Source organism: Mustelus asterias, chromosome 8 (assembly GCF_964213995.1).
Source record: "Mustelus asterias chromosome 8, sMusAst1.hap1.1, whole genome shotgun sequence".
NCBI lineage: Eukaryota > Metazoa > Chordata > Chondrichthyes > Carcharhiniformes > Triakidae > Mustelus > Mustelus asterias.
The window spans coordinates 121257174-121277764 of record NC_135808.1 but is presented as its reverse complement, the minus strand read 5'-3'; the positions used below and the strand labels follow the sequence as shown (position 1 = coordinate 121277764).

Sequence of the window (20591 nt, the reverse complement as noted above, 5' to 3'; positions counted from 1 at the left end):
GATGGAGGCAACAAACCAGGGGAGGTGGAGAAAAGTAAACCAATACAGGAAGTTGCATTAAAAGGCAATTAAAAAGTTTAGCGTTGGAATGCCAATTTTGCTGCAATTCATGTTACCATAAAAATACTTCTACACTTGGTCTTACAAATCAAAGGAAAATACTTGTTCTTACTCAGCTACTTGTGCAGTGCTGAAAACCCTGGTAAAACTATTTTGTGTCACAGACTAGAGATCAAGTTGGAGTGCTTGCCTGGACCTATTCAAATTGATTTGGGCTTCATTGCCTTTGTTTTATTTTATTATACTTGGTCCAGAATGGATGCGACCCACAGTCATTTGGCCAGAAGAATATTAAAGAAGATTCATAAGGACTCGGAATATTTACTGTTTTGCCTCAGATTCTAATAAGCACATTTTTAAGCACGGTGGTTCATAACATGGCAGTTTGTCAGTGAGGTTAACTATTCAGAACAATTCGGGGTGTTCCAGGGCCCACCTCCCGATGCATTTTTGATAATAGAACAGTAAAAACACTAACATGAAATCAAGTACAACCTATCATAATAAAAACAAAGTTCTGGAAAAGCTCAGCAGGTCTGGCAGCATCAAGAGAGGAAGAATTAATATTTAGAATCGATTATGACTCTTAATCATAGAATCCCTACAGTGCCGCAGGAGGCCATTTGGCCCATCAAGTCTGCACCAACCACAATCCCACCCAGGCCCTATTCCTGTAACCCCTCATATTTACCCTCCTAATCTCCCTGACACTAAGGTTAATTTAGCATGGCCAATCAGCCTAACCCCCCCATCTTTGGACTGTGGGAGGAAACTGGAGCACCCGGAGGTAAACCACGCAGACATGGGGAGAATGTGCAAACTCCACACAGACAGTGACCAGAGGCCCGAATTGAACCCGGGACCCTGGCGCTGTGAAGTAACAGTGCTAACCATCGTGCCACCCGTAATCTTCCTCGGAACACAATTATTACTTAGTCGCATGAAGTCAAAACAGGTTAGTAAGATTTTTAAACCACTAGACATGAAGTCGTCTCAACTTCTCATCTGATGAGGGGGCAGCGCTCTGAAAGCTCGTGATACCAAATAAACCTGTTGGACTTTAACCTGGTGTTGAGAGACTTCTTACTGTGCCCACCCCAGTCCAACGCCGACATCTCCACATCATCATTAGACATTAAGGCACTGACAGAACTACCAGCATTTAGTTAAATGACTTTTAAAACAAGCTCATAAGCTAACAAGAGATGCAGTAAGAGATTTAAACAAGCGATTAAATTTTAAAACACATATACTGATATTTTGAATGTATTAATATATTAAGGTATATTGTTCACATTAATGAAGAGCAATTTGCTGCGAAGCATCATGGTAAAAGGCATTAGGGAAAAGCCATATTCCAAGAGAATGTTTAGACCTTGAGAATATGCAAGATTTATCAGTAAAGTTTCGGATGGAGAGAACATTTAATCATATTTCACGAGTAGGGTTTATTCATTGTCCCGCCAAGATGAATGCATGCCCAGAAATGGAGTCATGTGTTAATCTGGTTTGGCAGTAACTTATAAAAGGGAACCCATGGGAGCATTCATTTGAATTTTGGGCGAGCATCTGAAGTTACTAGACAACACAGGAAGTGGGGTCAGCAAGATACGAGTTAGCTTCCAGATTCTATGGACTAATGCTACGATACCAGAGGGGAAGTTGCGATTGGCTACAGTATATGACAGGTGTTATTGTTGATTTATGTATATTAAAGATGATTGATTTAAAGTTAATGAAAGGCGGAGTAATTGACAAGAAAATTCTGTAATTGATCTGTTTTGAGTTGTATGCTCCAGAACTCATTGGAGAGATCTAGCTGCCCTATCTCAGAGCTGCCATGACACTTTGATGAGTTCTCCTAGCTGGTTAAATAAAGTTACATCTTTAAACTGAGATACTGGCTTCATGAATCTTGTACAGTCTGAAGTTTCAGCAGTACCTGGCCACCTCAGAACTCCACTAGCAAGACTTGAACATTTTCTGATGCAACTTTCACAGGAAAGGTAACGTTATTTGGTCATGGCAGATTTGAGATAAATTATCAAGTCTTCATGCTCAGTTTCCCACAGACATTTATTTTCATTTCTTCCATTGGTTCATTTTTCAATGTTTTTTAAATCTCGCTTTCCATCTTTTTTCCCTTACCTCTGTCTCCCCTCCCCCCACTCAGTTGGTTTCAGGTTGTCCTTTGACACAGTGCTCACCTTCGTTCAGCCATTTAAACATTTTGATTCATTAATGGGTCGCTGTCAGCACCCTTCTTGGCCATAATCATCACCATTTACATTCCTTTCGTCTATGACATCTTTGTCAATCTTTCCCATCTCCACCTACTGCTGGCTCTGTACCCAGTTCCCACAGCGTCCCCGCCTCCTCACCACAATGGCATAAATCTCATGCTATTTTCTATTGTCTTCAGCTCTGGCAAAGGGTCCTCCTGACTCAAGGCATTAACTCTGTTCTCCCTCCACAGATGCTGTCAGACCTGCTGAGATTTTCCTGAATTTTCTGTTTCAGATTCCAACGTCTGCAGTAATTTGCTTTCATCTTGTAAAGTTTATTTATTAGTGTCACAAGTACGCTTACATTCACACTGCAATCAAGTTACTGTGAAAATCCCCTAGTCGCCACACTCCGGCGCCTGTTCAGATGCACTGAGGGAGAATTTAGCATGGCCAATTCATTCTTTGGACTGTGGGAGGAAAACAGAGCACCCGGAGGAAATTCACGCAGACACAGGGAGAACGTGCAAACACCACACATAGTGACCCAAGCCGGGAATTGAACCCGGGTCCCTGGCGCTGTGAGGCAGCAGTGCAAACCGCTGTGCCACCCTTCTTGGGACACTATGATGACAGGTTAGGGTACTGGAAAGATAGGCTTCAATGCATTAAATACTCTTTGCAAGTGGTTCTTAACTCTTTTCTCACAGGAAGAACATTTTGATCAGATAATGTTTCACAAATATATATGTAAAAAAATACACATCTATATTTAACACATGCACGCGCGCATACAGGGAAATAGTAAATTGCCGAGTCTGAAATAAAAAGGGAATAAGCAGAGTAGGCATGAGGAAATTATTTTTGATGATTGTATTATCACCCATAACAAGACAAAAATCAGCAAAGGCAGCAATAGTGGGGATCAGACACACATAGCTGCTTTGTTCTTGTGCTGTGGTCAATTAGTCCATGCTGAGTAGCAACACATAATTCCATCTCATTTCTTATTCGTCATACTTACTGTGTCACAACATTGTTACATCTAGGAACTTCTAAGTTTGCTTATAAGCATAATTATTTTTCAATTATCCCACAGCTAATGCCACACTTCACCCACGTTGCTATCTCTTGGATCAGTTTGTCTGCTTGTGTCCTCGGGGGCTGTGTCCTCAGCCCCTTGCTATACTCCTTAAACGCCTATGACTGTGGCCAAATTCCCCTCCAATTCGATTTTCAAGTTTGCTGATGACACCACCATAGTGGGTCGGATCTCAAACAACGATGAGACAGAGTACAAGAATGAGATAGAGAATCTGGTGAACTGGTACGACGACAATAATCTCTCCCTCAATGTCAACAAAACGAAGGAGATAGCCATCGACTTAAGGAAGCATAGTGAAGGAGAACATGGCCCGTCTACATCAATGGGGACAACGTGGAAATGGTCGAGAGCTTCAAGCTTTTAGGTGTCCAGATCACCTAACAATCTGTCCTGGTCCCCCATGTCGATACTATAGTTAAGAAAGCTCATCAATGCCTCTACTTTCTAAGGAGGCTAAAGAAATTTGACAAGTCCGCTACGACTCTCATCAACTTTTACAGACACACCATAGAAAGCATTCTTTCTGGTTGTATCACAGCTTGGTATGGCTCTTGCTCTGCGCATGACCGCAAGGAACTACAAAGGGTCATGAACGAAGCCCAGTCCATCACGCAAACTAGCCTCCCATCCATTGACACTGTCTACACTTCCCATTGCCTCAGAAAAGTAGTCCGCATAATCAAGGATCCCATGCACTCAGGACATTTTCTCTTCCACCTTCTTCCATCGGGAAAAAGATACAAAGGTCTGAGGACACGTACCAATCGACTCAAGAACAGCTTCTTCCCTGCTGCCACCAGACTTTTAAATGGACCTACCTCACATTAAGTTGATCTTTCTCTGCACCCTAGCTATGACTGTAACACTACATTCTGCACACTCATTTCCTTCCCTATGTACTGTATATTTTGTCTGTATATAGTGCACAAGAAACAATACTTTTCACTGTATAGTAATACATGGTGACAATAATAAATCAAATCAAAACATGTTACTGCCAAGAAGTTTCGTAAAACTTAAGCTAATTTCAGGCCTCACATCAATTATATTTTTACCATATCTTACTGTATTTAATGATGTGGAGATGCCGGCGTTGGACTGGGTTGGGCACAGTAAGAAGTCTAACAACATCAGGTTAAAGTCCAACAGGTTTATTTGGAATCACGAGCTTTTGAGCGCTGCTCCTTCATCAGGTGAATGGAGGTAGGTTCACAAACACGGCATATATAGGCAAAGACACAATTGCAAGATAATTACAGATTGGATGTGAAGAATGGTTGGAATGTAAGTCTTTACAAGTAATCAAGTCTTCAGACACACGACAATGCAGAATCGCCAAGCAGAAGCGGAGAGCCAAGTTCTGCATGCACGAGGATGGCCTCAACCGGGATTTTGGGATCATGTCACACTATTTGTAACCTCCACCATACTGCCTGGGTTTGCAAAATCTTACGAACGGTCCTGGCTTTAGACAATCCATACCTCTTAATCTGTGGTTATCCCTCTCTCCACTCACACTGTTTGTACCTGTAAAGACTCAAATTCCAACCATTCTTCACATCCAATCTGTAATTTGCAATTGTGTCTTTGCCTATATATGCTGTGTTTGTGAACATACCTCCACTTGCCTGATGAAGGAGCAGCGAGCTGAAAGCTCATGATTCCAAATAAACCTGTTGGACTTTAACCTGGTGTTGTGAGACATCTTACTGTACTTTATTTAAGGCCTGCGTCCTTTTCTCTTCTAAGCCACCTTTCGTCAGAGTTATATTTGTCCTCAAATACTACTACTATTCCTAAATCCACTCTCAAAGGCTTCCTAACCAGCATTCCCTGCCCATTGTTCTTTAAGGAAGCTGATGAAAACCAGCGTAAATGATTGAGGTAGCAGTGGTCTACCAGCATACCTTTTCTGTTGATAGAGGTCTGCTCAGTTTGTTGAGGCTCAAACGGCACAACAAAAGAACTGTACTTGGTCCTCTCTTTGCCCTCTAGACTCGAGCAACAACCAACCTATTCCAACGTAACTACTTGTTAATCAATAACAAATGTCCCATTGCATTGCTCTTGGTGTTTCAAATGATATATAAAAAGTGGTCACATCTGAAGTCTGATAGCCAGTCAGTATGATATTTACAGCCAAGTTGCATACACTGCTTGTCGGTCTCTCAATCCTTCTTAGTAATAGGACAGTAAGGTCATGGCGTGGAAGATAAACAAAGCAGTTTTTAAATTTTAAATAGCTGGTTGGGACTGATCTCACCTGGTTCCATTCTTAGCTACCTAAACATAGCCAGAATATCACTTGGTAGTTTTGCTTCCTGCTTCTGCACTGTTATCTCTGATGTCCCCAGGATCATGGCCATATCCCCTTTTCTCATGAGCCCTTTATCGACATGAGCTGAAAGTACACCATTTCTTTATCATTGTATGTTGACACCCCACTCTACCTTAGCATCATCTCTTTCAACTGCTTCAATACTGCTTATTGAACTAGTTGCCTGACATCCGGTACTGGATGAACAAATATTTACTCCAATTAAATATTGGGAGACCAAAACCATTGTTTTTGCTCCAAACTCCACTTCCGAGCCAATGACTCCACCTCTTTCCCAGCAACAATCTAAGATTCAGCCAGGCTGTTCACTAACCTTGGTGTCAAATTTGGCCTCGAGATGAGCCTTTGAACAGATAATTGTCACATCGCCACCTAGTTTCTTCGCAACATGGTCTGATTTTACCCTAATTGCAGCTCATCTGCTGTGAAACCCTTATCCGTGCCTTTATCACCTCCGAATTTGATTATTCCAATGCATTCCTGTCTGATCAACATTCAACTCTCCTCAAATGTGAGACAATCCAAACTCTGCTGCACATATCTTAATTCACATCATGTACTATTCACCCACTTCCCCAGTGCCCGCAGCCCGACAGGAGCTCGCAGCCACACAACACTTTGATTTTAAAATCCTCATGCTTGTTTTCAAATCCCTCCATGGCCTCATCCTTCCCCCTCTCTGTAATTTTTACCGGCCCCACAGCAATTCCAACATTACCAAGGTGATTACTACATTTCAAAAGTCCTCAATTGGCTGGGAAACACTTGGTGATATCCCACTATCATGAGAGAATTAGAGATTTTTTAAAATATAAATCCTCCAAGATATTTTGGCTTCTCTAATTTTGGACTCAAGCATCTTCGATTTTAATCGCTCCAGCATTGGCCTCAGACTCTGGAACATCTTCATTCCACCTCCCCATCCCTCCACCTCTTGAAAAACCCTCAAAACCTTCCTGTTTGGCCAAGCTTTAGGTCATCTGACTATGTGACTCGCTGTCATATTTTGTTTTATAATGCTGCTGGAATGCTCCCAAAAGTTCGAGAATGCCCTCTCCTCTTAACAGTGGTGTCCCATGCTGGCATACAGTTCTATCAGCCGCCTGCCTTTACCCAAGTAGCCGCTCTGAGTGTCTGTACAAGTGTCATCAGGACTATTTGACTGTAGGTCAGGGGAGCAGCTTCACAGTTGATTCAAAATATGACTGAACCAAAATCCAAATATCTGCATTTTCGGTCAGGTACACTGCACAACTGTCAGATCCTCTCTCCTCAATTCAAATAAATCCCCACTCCTGTCTTTGGATGACACACAACAGAAGGTGGAATAACACAAACTCAAACTAAATCCACCAATAATTATCTGAGCAGGTGAACTTGCACTTAAGTCACCTGCTGTACAAGAGCCATCATTTTACCTTGCTACCACAAGTTAAAAAAAGTGAGCAACTGACTAGATGCATCAAAACGAGTTGCAATGAGACTGAACTTCAGCAAATCATTAATATTCATCACTAGCTTAATCAAAGCCAGGTCAGCCACTGGGTAGGTTTCACAATCTGTAACACAAACCTGAAGCAGAGATCAAATGAAACCACTGAATGAACAGGATGTATGAAACATTAATAACTACATATTACATTGAGGAGAAAAGATATTAAAGTGCTAGTTTTCCTATTACCTTTTAATTTCTCTGGTTTCTGATTTTTCACTTTATGCAGCTCAGAAATAGAATGAAAACATTCAAACCCAGCACCAGTCTAACAATTAAGTGGAGATTTTTTTTTCAACCAAGTCTGGCACCACCAACTTAATTGGGGCACAGAGCTAAGTCACTCCCTCTTTCTACAGCAGTAGCTGCCATTAAGCAGATGTTTAAAGGGACAGTTTAAAGGAAGCAGGTAAGTTTCAAAGATAAGTGGTATAAGCAATCCGGGATTTTTTTGGGGGGTGGGCGGAGGGGGCTAACTGCCATTCTCTTGAATAATTTTTGAATGGATTTTTATTTCCCTTCACGTGGGGCTCGATGGCACAGTGATTAACAATGCTGCCTCACAGCGCCAGGGACCCAGGATCAATTCCGGTCGAGTGACCGCCTGCGTGGAGTTTGCCAGTTCTTCCGTGTCTGCTTGGGTTTCCTTCGGGTGCTCCGGTTTCCTCCCACAGTTCAAAGATGGTTGATTAGCCATGTTAAATTGCCCCTTACTGCCAGGGGGACTAGCAGGGTAAATATATGAGGTTATGGGGCTAGGGCCTGGGTGGGATTGTTGCCAATGCAGGCGCAATGGGATGAATAGCCTCCTTCTTATGTAGGGATTCTATGATTTTATATACTGTTAAAAGCAAAATGTTTGGGAGAGAGAACAGAGATAATTGGCAACAAATTTGATTGGAAGAAGGTGGCCCACAAAGATCTCTGCTAGAGGCCTCGACTGTTCACTATCTTTAATTACTTAGATTATAAAACAGAGAATAATATATGCAAGTTTGGTGATGTCACAAAGATTGGTGGTGAACGAAGTAGTGCAGGCAGGAGCATAATATATACACTTTTCTCTTTGCAATTTTAAGTTAATAGCAGATAATTTCAATGCAGGAAAATGTGATGTCATCCTTCTTGACCATAAACCAATTATCAAAGTATTAGCTTCAGGATGAAATGCTAGGAACAGTGGAAATTTTTTTTTTAAATCTCAGAACTCATGCAAATTGAAAAGGCCAATGAACTCAAAGGCTAGAATATAATGGGGAGACGTTTTCGGTTATACAACACCCTGGTTAGACCACATCTGGAGTATCGTGCCTGTTCCTTACAAAAGGTGCACTGGCCTCGAAAGAAGTGAAGCACAAATCCACCAGAATGTTACTGCAGTTCCAAGAGTTAGATTATGTGGAGATATTATGTAATGCACACTTATTATTCCCTGGAAAAAGGGGATTAAGGGGCAATTTATTTGGGGGGTTTTCGGCTTTTGAAAGGAAGAGTTCCGGTTGGACAGATTTTTATTTCCCTTCAGGCGGTAAACTCTAGTACACAACTTGAAATTACAACCAGTCTATTCTGGAGAAAAAGGTATGAAATGCTTCTTCAGACAAACACCAACCAAGAGAAGTGAAGGCTACTCAGCGCCACCATTCAATAAAATCATGGCTGATATGATTCTAACCTTAACCCCACATTCCTGCCTACTTTAATAACCCTTCACCCCCTTGTTAATAAAGAATTTCAATCTAGCTCTGCCTTAAAATTATTCAAAGGCTCTGCTTCCACACCACCTTTTCAGAAGAGAGTCTGAGAGACTCACTACCCACAGAAAAAACTCTCTTCACCTTTGTCTTAAATGATCAACCCAATTCTCTGACAAGAGGAAACATCTCTCCACATCCAACCTGTCAATACCCCTCAGGATCTTAAAGGTTTCAATCAAGTCACCTCTTACTCTTCTAAATTCTAGTGGATATAAACCTAACATCTCCAACCTCTCCTCATAAGACATATGGGCAGGCGATGGTCTAGTGATATTATCACTAGACTATTAATCCAGAAACTCAGGACATCTGGGGGCCCGGGTTCGAATCCTGCCATGGCAGATGGTGGAATTTGAATTCAATAAAAAATATCTGGAATTAAGAATGTACTGTAACCATGAAACCATTGTCTATTGTCGGAAAAACCCATCTGGTTCACCAGCAACCTTTAGGGAAGGAAATCTTCCTGGTCTGGCCTGTATGATTTCAGAACCACAGCAATGGGTTGACTCTCAACAGCCCTCAGGCAACTAGGGGTGATCAGTAAATACTGGCCAACCAGCGACGCCAACATCCCACAAATGATTTTAAAAACCTGCCCATTAGTCTAAGTAAATCTTCCTTACATCTTTCCTTTAATAAGGAGACCAATACTGTGCATAATATTCCAAATGTGGTCTTACCAGTGCTCTGCACAACTGAAGCATAGCTTTTATAATCAATTCCCCTCACAATAAACGGTAACATTCTATTAGCTTTCCTAATTACTTGCCGTACCTGTATACTCATGTGGTGATTCATGCACTCAGGCACCAAGATCCCCCTGCATCTATCACACAACTCATTTAGACAGATAGACAAAACGTCTTTTTGGGTTCACGGGAAGTGGCGAATACCACTTGTGCTGCTATGTACTAGTACATCCCAGTGATTGGCAGATTGTATCAAACAGCATGTCCTTTCCACTATTCGCAATGGGCAAGGGACAGACCATAGCCAACCGTCCGAAAGACGCGCTGCTTAGGTGTATTGGCCATGCTAAATTTGCCCTCAGTGTACCCGAACAGGCGCCGGAGTGTGGTGACTAGGAGATTTTTACAGTAACTTCATTGCAATGTTAAATACTTGTGACACTAATAAATAAACTTTAAACCACTCTGTGCTGCAAAACTTAAAATAGTGTCCAACATTAGGTGTGATTTTGAGATTGGACAACACTTGCTAAATAATCCTCAATATGCTACAAGTAACGTTGACAACCAATTTAAGATTGTCAACCAGGGCCCTGTTCTTTGCAGACATAAGGAACATGTTTTTAAAAATTCATTTGTGGGACATGGGCGTCGCTGACTGGCCAGCATTTATTGCCCATCCCTAGTTGCCCTTGAAACTGAGTGCTTGCTGGCCATTGCAGAGGGCAATTGAGAGTCAACCACATTGCTGTGGCTCTGGCGTCACATGTCAGCTGGACCAGGTAAGGACGGTAGATTTCCTTCCCTAAAGAGCATTCATGAACCAAATGTATGCACACTGTGCCTGTCTCAGCTAACAGAGTAAGTGATAACCATTCGTTGGTTCATTCCTCAAGAAAATACCTTGACCAGAGTCAAGCTCCTGGTTTAAATTTTCAAACCATGTTTGGCAATTAACTGTCAGTCACCATGAATTGATGGTCGCCATGGCAATGTCTCTACCAATAAGTCCACATGCTAACCAATCTGCACTCATTTCGCATACAGTTGAAGTTGTTTTCCATGACATTGGTAGTTTGTGATTGTCCTGATGAACGCAAGACAAAAAGCTTTGACTAAACACATTGACGAAGGGAAAGCGGTAGATGTGGTTTATATGGATTTTAGCAAGGCGTTCGATAAGGTTCCCCATGCAAGGCTTCTAGAATAAGTGAGAGGGCATGGGATCCAAGGGGCTGCTGCCCTGTGGATCCAGAACTGGCTTGCCCAAAGGAGGCAGAGAGTGGGTATAGATGGGTCTTTTTCTAAATGGAGGTCGGTCACCAGTGGTGTGCCCCAGGGATCTGTTCTGGGACCCTTGCTGTTTGTCATTTTCATAAATGACCTGGATGAGGAAGCAGAGGGATGGGTTGGTAAGTTTGCCGACGACACGAAGGTTGGTGGGGTTGTAGATAGTCTGGCGGGATGTCAGAAGTTACAGAGGGACATAGATAGGATGCAAGACTGGGCGGACAAGTGGCAGATGGACTTCAACCCAGATAAATGCGTCGTGGTCCATTTTGGTAGGTCAAATGGGATGAAGGAGTACAATATAAAGGGAAGACCCTTAGTACTGTAGAGGATCAGAAGGACCTTGGGGTCTGGGTCCATAGGACTCTAAAATCGGCCCCACAGGTGGAGGAGGTGGTTAAGAAGGCGTATGGTGTGCTGGCCTTTATCAATCGAGGAATTGAATTTAGGAGTCCGGGGATAATGATGCAGCTATATAAGACCCTCGTCAGACCCCACTTGGAGTACGGTGCTCAGTTCTGGTCGCCTCACTATAGGAAGGATGTGGAAAAGATTGAAAGGGTGCAGAGGAGATTTACATGGATGTTGCCTGGATTGAGTGGCATGCCTTATGAGGATAGGCTGAGGGAGCTCGGTCTTTTCTCCTTGGAGAGACGAAGGATGAGAGGAGACCTAATAGAGGTGTATAAGATGTTGAGAGGCATAGATCGGGTGGACTCTCAGAGACTTTTTCCCAGGGTGGAAATGTTTGCTACAAGAGGACACAGGTTTAGGGTGCTGGTGGGTAGGTACAGGGGAGATGTTAGGGGTACGTTTTTCACAGAGGGTGGTGGGCGAGTGGAATCAGCTGCTGTCAGTGGTGGTGGGGTCTTTTAAGAGACTTCTGGATGAGTACATGGAGCTTAATAGGATGGAGGGTTGTAGGTAGGTCGAGAAGATAGGGATGTGTTCGACACAACTTGTGGGCCGAAGGGCCTGTTTGTGCTGTAGTTTTTCTATGTTTCTAAAATGTCTTTTTTCAGCAATACTTAGTTCTTGCAAAGGTCTGCCGACTGCAATCAACAGCAGGAACCCTGGATGTCTTTTCCATCCTTAACCCAGGGATAGAGGCCAACTGTATCAAGATCTCTGCCACAGTCAAGATCAGCTCTGACAGAACAATTTTTGCTGCCTGTAATGTTGCTATCCAAGGCCAAATTTCCTAGATCAAATGTCGGACCTTTCTGAACTGTATGGCTCAACTACTTACAGTACTGAGCCATGGGGGATCTCTCACACTGTTTCCTATCATATACAACAGACAGCTTACAGTGCCAAATGAAGGTTGCTTTTGCAAAAAATCTGGTCTTTTACTAAGGATGAGGTACAAGGAACAATCCCACTTCTTTCTTCCTACAGAATGCGGTGTTAAAAACAGAATTCTCACCCTTTCCTTAGAATAAATCTTTGGATGAGCAACTTATATTTTTCTCAGCACTACCTTCTTTCCTAAAAAAGGGATTTGATCCCTCCATCCATAGCATGTGCGAAAAGCTGCAGTTTAGATCACAGACAACAATGCAATTCTCTGTGGCAGGTAAGATTCTTACCTTAATTTGTATTACTTGGTCAATTTCTCAGCAATCATAACATTCAATTTGTATGCAGGCCAAACTGACCATCGTAACATGAAACTTCAGATTTAAGGCAAGCAAATAGAATCATACAGCACTGTTCAAGTTTCATTAAATGTACTACTGTACGTTTTAAAAAGCAGTTTTACTTGGATATACAATTCTCAATTTTTCTGAGCCACAGTTTGCACTAGCCAGGAAAACAGAAATTGGCCTATTTTACTGAAACCTGTTGCTAATCATTTGCAGAGATAAACACCGAGTTTACATTGCAAGCTTAAAAGGTTAGACAAATTCTTAAAACACACATAACCTGTACTGTTACAAAAACGTCATGCATTTCATGGAGTGGCACATGATGTTCCTTGGTGACAAACAATAATATTGGGAGGAAACTCAACACAAATCAGATTTTTGAATCTTTGCTGGCATTTCATTTGGTACAAAGGGAACGTTGCTTGGTTGAAAGTGCTGTCTTTCAGGTGAGATGTGAAACTGAGGCCTGGGCGGCACAGTGGTTAACACTGCTGCCTCATGGCGCCAGGGACACAGGTTCGGTTCTGGCCTCAGGTCACTGTCTGTGTGGAGTTTGCATGTTCTCCCCGTGTCTGCGTGGGTTTCCTCCGGGTGCTCAGGTTTCCTCCCACACTCCAAAAGATGTGCAGGTTAGGTTGATTGGCCATGATAAATTGCTCCTTCGTGTCAGGGGGACTAGGAGGATAAATATGTGGGGTTACGGGGATAGGACCTGGGTGGGATTATTGTCAGTGTAGGCTCGATGGACCAAATGGCCTCCTTCTGCACTGCAGATTCTATGATTCTAACATCCTTGCCTCGTAATTCATGGCTGGGCTATCTAGCTAAAATCCAATGCCCTGAATCAAACAACTGGCCTCTCGTTCAAACACTTCAAAATGTGAAGACCTCATTAAATGCAGATATACTGTGAGGCGAGTGCAACATATAAAACATACAACTCCAAGGCACTGTCATGCACCCCCTTGCCCTGTCTTAAAGTCCCCACCTCACTGTTCCCAGCTGTAAACCCAACACAAACCATTCCTAAACAAACTCTTACATTACAGGGGCGGCACGGTAGCACAGTGGTTAGCACTGTTGCTTCACAGCTCCAGGGACCTGGGTTCGATTCCCGGCTTGGGTCGCTGTCTGTGTGGAGTTTGCACATTCTCCTCGTGTCTGCGTGGGTTTCCTCCGGGTGCTCCGGTTTCCTCCCACAGTCCAAAGATGTGCGGGTTAGGTTGATTGGCCGTGCTGAAAATTGCTCCTTAGTGTCCTGGGATGCGTAGATTAGAGGGATTAGCGGGTAAAATATGTAGGGATATAGGGGTAGGGCCTGGGTGGGATTGTGGTCGGTGCAGACTCGATGGGCCGAATGGCCTCTTTCTGTACTGTAGGGTTTCTATGATTTCTATGATTTCAAAGTCAATCCCCAATATTTCAGGTTAAAAACTTCTCAAACTTACACCTTTAATTCTGGGCTGCCAGTTATCTGTCCCCGGACTTTTCTCCCGATAGCTCTTCCAACTTAGCCTTATGCATATCCCCCCTCCCCCCATCTCATTGCTCACTCGAATTATTTTTATAAACATAATCAGCTGTTTAGCTACAATTTATGCTGTTAAGCAGCAGGTGTACAAGTTCAAAAAATCTTACACAGGTTACCATACTTGAAAGCAATAGATTTGTAAAAGAATAAACACACTGATTACAAAATGAAGGACTGCTGACCAAATAATGAAGAAATTGATAATGAAGAAATAATATGGGAGCAAACAAAATGCAAACCATTAAGTAGATTAGACCTCTGTTAGCATTCGGAATTATATTTACATTTTTCCTTATGAGCAATAGTCATGTGAGATTAACTGCTGTATAGTTAAGAAAAAGACAAGGAAGCCAGTCAACATGACCAACTGGCTGGGATTTAGGTTTGTAGCATACATTGTGGCAAGATATGAGTTACGTTCTGTTTTCTTAAAAAGTAAAATCCTTTGTAGAGAAAATAAAAACTTACCTCGTGAGGTTCATAACTTTCAGCTTATCCACAATGTGAAAGTCGACTATCACAGTCCAGTTAGCTTGAGCAAATAAAACCTGTTCCTCTATCTGGAATTTAAACAAATGAATCTCCTCCCCTTCACTTTTTACAAATATTGGATATTCTCTGAGAATTTTAGGCTGGCATTAAATTGCCACAATAAATTTGAACTCACTTAGTCAATGGCGGACTCTCCCTCCACATGATTTTGTCAGCAGTAAGCCAAGCAATTTGGCTAAAAAGAAAAGGGATAAAAGGGAAGTTGTCCATATTGGAGGAAGGTAGAAAGCATTGTTTCTCAAGGATCAGTGCCAGTTCTTATGTTAGTAATTTAAATACAGGAATAACTATATCAAAATTTAAAGATGATACCAATCTAAGCCAATGGATTAGCTGTAAAGCTAATAACTAACTGGCAGTCCAGAATTGAAGACGCGAATATGAGAAGTTTTTACCAGGAGCGCACACACATTGGGGGTTTCTTAATAGTAAGGAAGAATACAACATAATCAAAGACATTAGAAAACTTGCAGTTGTGATGATACTGTGCCTTTAAGAAATGCATTTGTATCATGTTTCTTGTGCAGAATATTTTTTTTGCAGTCAGTGCCACTCCGTCTATAACTGGCAGCCCACAGGTTAATGCTGCAGAAGAATAACTGATACTAAATTGCTGGAACATTTTAGTCTAGGCTAATGCAGTGTTGTTATTCTTGTGTTTTCCCCTGGGGTTTTTCAGAGTAGAGTTTGATTAGGTTGATTGACAGCAAAATATCATGTGACTGGACAGGGCTAGGCTCACAGAGAAACAAGCTCAGTTGCTGCTGGAGATCTTCAGGAAGTAGCAGCTGGATTTGGAGACCTGGATCTGCCATAAAATAAGTCTCTTTCTCGGACGTTCTACTATTTGAAGAAAGATCTTGCTCTGGAGGCTGCTGTTTGGGAGTCAGAAAACAGGTGTCTTTCTTTATCTCTGTTCAGAGGGGTTAAAAGGCTGGAAACATAGCACTCAAGTGAGCCTATATGTTTTTTATGCTAACTGATTCTGAAGAAGGATATGTGTCTGTGGGGATATTGCTTAAATTGGAACTATAGAGATAGCTAGCTGTTAAGAATTATACCTTGTCACGTTTAAGTCTTTCAATTGGTAAAAGGAATGTTAATTCTTTGTTAGATTTTAACTGTGTTGTTAAATAAAGTTTGTTTTAATAAAAGCTTCCGAGTGGGTTAATAGAATTACATCTGGAGCGAAACACCTTCTGCTCGCACTAATGCCAAAATTTTAAAAAAGTTGGCGTCTAGGTTAACTTCACAATACACCTTGGAGTTTCTGATCTAGCCCCTAACATAGTTCAGTGGCAAAAAAAACTTTCACAAACATAAATGTGAGATGTACTTTGGGAGGAAAAACAAACATCTAGACCATAAAACATAAACTGAATGGAGTAGAAGAGGAAAGGGATCTAGAGATACAGATAATAAAATTGTTAAAGTACTACCACAGAAGCAAAGCAATTCAAATGTTAAGAGCACTGGGATTTGTTTCTAGGGTTATAGAATTTAAAAGTAATGAAGTTAAGTACTGTGCACAGTTCTGGTCTCAGTACTACAAACTGGACATACAAGCACCAGAGAAAGTGCAAAAAAAGATTTATAAGGATGGTACCAGAACAGAGATTACAGCTATTGGGAAAGCCTCAAAAAGTTGGGGCTTTTGTCTTTGGAAAAGGAAGGATTCAGAGGAGGTCTGACAGATGTCTTTAAAATTATGAATGGGTTGCACCTGGCAAATTATGGAGAAAGTACTCCCACCTTTTAAAGATTCAAAACGTGCAGGATATGTGGGGGGGGGGGGGGGGGGGGGGGGGGGGGATGAAAAAAAAAATACAAAATTCCCTTCGTGATATAACCAAGCAATTAAAGTTCCAATATCACGTGCTGTGAGCCAAGCAATTTGTTGGCAGGAAAGTTAATCTAGATTGCTGCCTCCTTGTGATTTCCTAGCAATTCTTTGTATTCCTGAAACTCCAATGCCAAATCAAAAGACCTGTCTTCTCTTGCAAAGAACTGCCCTGCAGTTGGAGTCGCAAGCCAAACATAAAAATAAGCTAAGATTCTACATGCCCCAAGGACACAAGACATTTAAATTACATTCATTATGAACAACATCATTTCCAGATATTTTGCAGTACATTGCTGAGAGCAATCTGTGCATGCAAACATTCGGCTGCTCCAATATATTATATGCACAGATCTAATTTTTTCATGTCCTACACAGTGGGCAAAACTGGGTGGGTTTTTTAAAAAAAAGGAAAATGAAAGTAGTGGGAAGCAACCATAAATATAACAGGAGTGAAATTCTATCAGCTTACTTCAGTTTTCTGTATAAAACCACTTTACTTACAAAAACCTTTCATTCAGGTTTCAGGGCAGAACCCACCTGTTCTGTTCTTCCAGCTTGGCAAGAAGCTCCAAGTCATCAGGACTGAGAGTGGTTGGTGACCCTGGTGAAAGTGCTGGCGTGGAGAGTGTCGTCGATGAAGATGTAGTGTGCAGGGAAGCAGATGGGCTCGCCACCTGACTAGCCATTTGACTGACAGTGTGAGACACTGTGCTCTTCACCCATGAGAGAGTAGAACTCAACTTCTCTGCAACCTTGTCTGTCGCCACCTGACAAAGAAAGTTTACAATTACATTATGCAGTATACCATCAGTTTAATTGGGAACAGATCTTCTGAAGTATTGCTTTGAATTTGCAGTCATTTATGGTTGGGAAATACATGGCATTATAAATGTAGCTTCCAAACATTGCGTTAAGCCTCTTGTCCTACACTTCAAAGCAATTATAGAGTCATAGAGGTTTACAGCATGGACACAGGCCCTTCGGCCCAACTTGTCCATGCCGCCTTTTTTTTTTAAAACCCCTAAACTAATGCCAATTGTCCGCATTTGGCCCATATCCCTCTATACCCATCGTACCCATGTAACTATCCAAATGCTTTTTAAAATATAAAATTGTACCCACCTCTACTACTACCTTTGGCAGCTTGTTCCAGACACTCACCACCCTGTGAGAAAAAATTGCCCCTCTGGACACTTTTGTCTCTCTCCCCTCTCACCTTAAACCTATGCCCTCTAGTTTTAGACTCCCCTACCTTTGGGAAAAGATATTGACTATCTACCTTGTCTATGCCCCTCATTATTTTATAGACCTCTATAAGGTCACCCCTCAGCCTCCTGCGCTCCAGAGAAAAAAGTCCCAGTCTATTCAGCCTCTCCTTATAACTCAATCCAGCAAGTCCCGGTAGCATCCCCAGTAAATCTTTTCTGCACTCTTTCTAGTTTAATAATATCCTTTCTATAATAGGGTGTCCAGAATTGCACACAGTATTCCAAGTGTGGCCTTAACAATGTCTTGTACAACTTTACCAAGACGTCCCAACTCCTGTATTCAATGTTCTGACCGATGAAACCAAGCATGCCGAATGCCTTCTTCACCACTCTGTCCACCTGTGACTCCACTTTCAAGGAGCTATGAACATGCACCCCGAGATCTCTTTGTTCTGTAACTCTCCCCAACACCCTACCACTAATTGAGTAAGTCCTGCCCTGGTTCAATCTACCAAAATGCATTACCTCGCATTTGTCCAAATTAAACTCCATCTGCCATTCGTCAGCCCACTGGCCCAATTGATCAAGATCCCGCTGCAATTGGAGATAACCTTCCTCACTGTCTACTATGCCACCAATCTTGGTGTCATCTGCAAACGTCCTAACCATGCCCCCTATATTCTCATCCAAATCATTAATATAAATGATAAATAACAGTGGGCCCAGCATTGATCCCTGAGGCACACCCTGGTCACAGGCCTCCAGTTTGAAAAACAACTCTCTACAACCACCCTCTGGTTTCTGTCAAGAAGCCAATTTTGTATCCATTTAGATACCTCACCCGGGATCCCGTGAGATTTAACTTTATGCAACAACCTACCATGCGGTACCTTGTCAAAGGCCTTGCTAAAGTCTATGTAGACAACATCAACTGCACTGCCCTCATCTACCTTCATGGTTACCCCTTCAAAAAACTCAAATCAAATTTGTGAGACATGATTTTCCACTCACAAAGCCATGCTGACTGTCCCTAATCAGTCCTTGCATCTCTAAATACCTGTAGATCCTGTCTCTCAAAATACCTTCCAACAATTTACCCACCACAGATGTGAGGCTCACTGGCCTGTAGTTTCCAGGTTTTTCCCTGCAGCCCTTTTTAAACAAAGGCACAACATTTGCCACTCTCCAATCTTCAGACACCTCACTATCGATGATTCAAATATCTCGGCTCGGGGACCCGCAATTTCCTCCCTAGCCTCCCATAACGTCCTGTTAAATTATTTTATTGGCATTAATAATTTTGCATCTGCACATAACTTCCTGTCAACCAATTCTATTCTAATGTCCACATTTATAATAGAATCTACTCTATGTAAAAATATGAAAATGAGCTGGAATGGTACATGTGGCAGTGTACATCATTGATAAGATATTTGTGCTTACAGGCCTTCGCATGCTAACATATTATACACTCCCCTATGATTGTGATCTCAACCCTACTTTCCTGTCTATTCCGTAATCTTTGACTTCCTTGTCATCAAAAATTTATCTAACCCAGCCGTAAAAATATTGAATGGCACTACCTCCACTGCTTTCTTGGGAAGGGCATCGCACAGACTAATGACCCTCTGAGAAAAAATAATCTCAGCTTTTTAATTTCTAAGCTATATGTTTCAATAAGATCACCTCTCATTCTTCTAAACTCCAATGGAGATTGGCCCAACCTGTCAACCATTTCTCAAAAGATAACAGCTTCATTCCAGGCATCAGTCGAGTGAACCTTCTCTTGACTGCTTCCAATGTAATTATATCCTTTCTTAAGATGACCAAACCTTTACACAGTACTCGAAACGTGACCTCACCAAAACATTCTTACTTCTATATTCCATTCTCTCTGCATTAAACAACAATATTCCATTTGCCTTGCAATCACTTGCTGCACCTCGTTACAATCCTGGGCCAGACCTCCAGATTTTTGGTAGCATCTGTAGCGAGAGAAACAGTTAAATGTTTTGAGTCCTTACGGCTGCTCTTCAGAAGAAGTCACATGGCCTCAAATAACTTTTCCTCCACTGATGCTGCCAGACCTGCTGAACTTTTCCAGCATTTTCTGCTTTTATTTAACACCACGTAACACTCAGATTTTTTAAGTACCCTGCGATAATTCCTTAATAATAGAATCTAGCATTTTCCCTTTGATAGATATTAGTCACATCAGCCATGCTGATAAGCAGCGATAAGAACTAATCACTATTGTGCGCCTGTGAGATAAGAGACATGATGTGGAGATGCCGGCATTGGCCTGGGGTAAACACAGTAAGAAGTCTCACAACACCAGGTTAAAGTCCAACAGGGTTATTTGGTAGCACAAGGCACGAGCTTTCGGAGCGCTGCTCCTTCATCAGATAAGTGGGAGTTCTATTCACAAATAGGGCATATAAAGACACAAACTCAATTTACAAGATAATGATTGGAATGCGAGTCTCCGATTGCCTGTGGAGACTGTAGCACTCTTAAAGTTTAGGTTAATTTATTAGTCACAAGTAAGGCTTACATTCACACTGCAATGAAGTTATTGTGAAATTCCCCGAGTCGCCACAGTCTGGTGCCTGTTCAGGTCAATGCACCTAACCAGCAGGTCTTTCAGACTGTGGGAGGAAACCCACGCAGACACGGGGAGAACATGCAAACTCCACACAGACAGTGACCCAAGCCGAGGATCGAACCCGGGTCCCTGGCACTGTGAAGCAACAGTGCTAACCACTGTGCCACCATGCCACCCCCTTCATTGCCCACTATGGTGACAATCCTGGTCTCTGAGGGACATTCTGTCCATAAAGCTCTAACAG

At 42.1% G+C, this 20591-nt stretch overlaps 1 protein-coding gene across 16 annotated transcripts in view; it reads right to left on the bottom strand.

The window, feature by feature from the left end:
* Positions 1–20591, bottom strand: part of LOC144497506 (ecotropic viral integration site 5 protein homolog) — a 220782-nt gene that overhangs the window by 163280 nt on the left and 36911 nt on the right. For 12 of the 16 annotated variants that reach the window (XM_078218878.1, XM_078218887.1, XM_078218882.1 and 9 more), the window contains exon 2: positions 17072–17301. In XM_078218878.1, coding sequence (XP_078075004.1) covers positions 17072–17220 — 149 coding nt within the window. In that variant the 5' untranslated portion in view covers positions 17221–17301. Of the gene's footprint in view, positions 1–14607; positions 14694–14806; positions 14867–17071; positions 17302–20591 lie in introns of those variants that run through there. The other 4 variants (XM_078218873.1, XM_078218877.1, XM_078218871.1 and 1 more) reach the window with 2 other exon arrangements.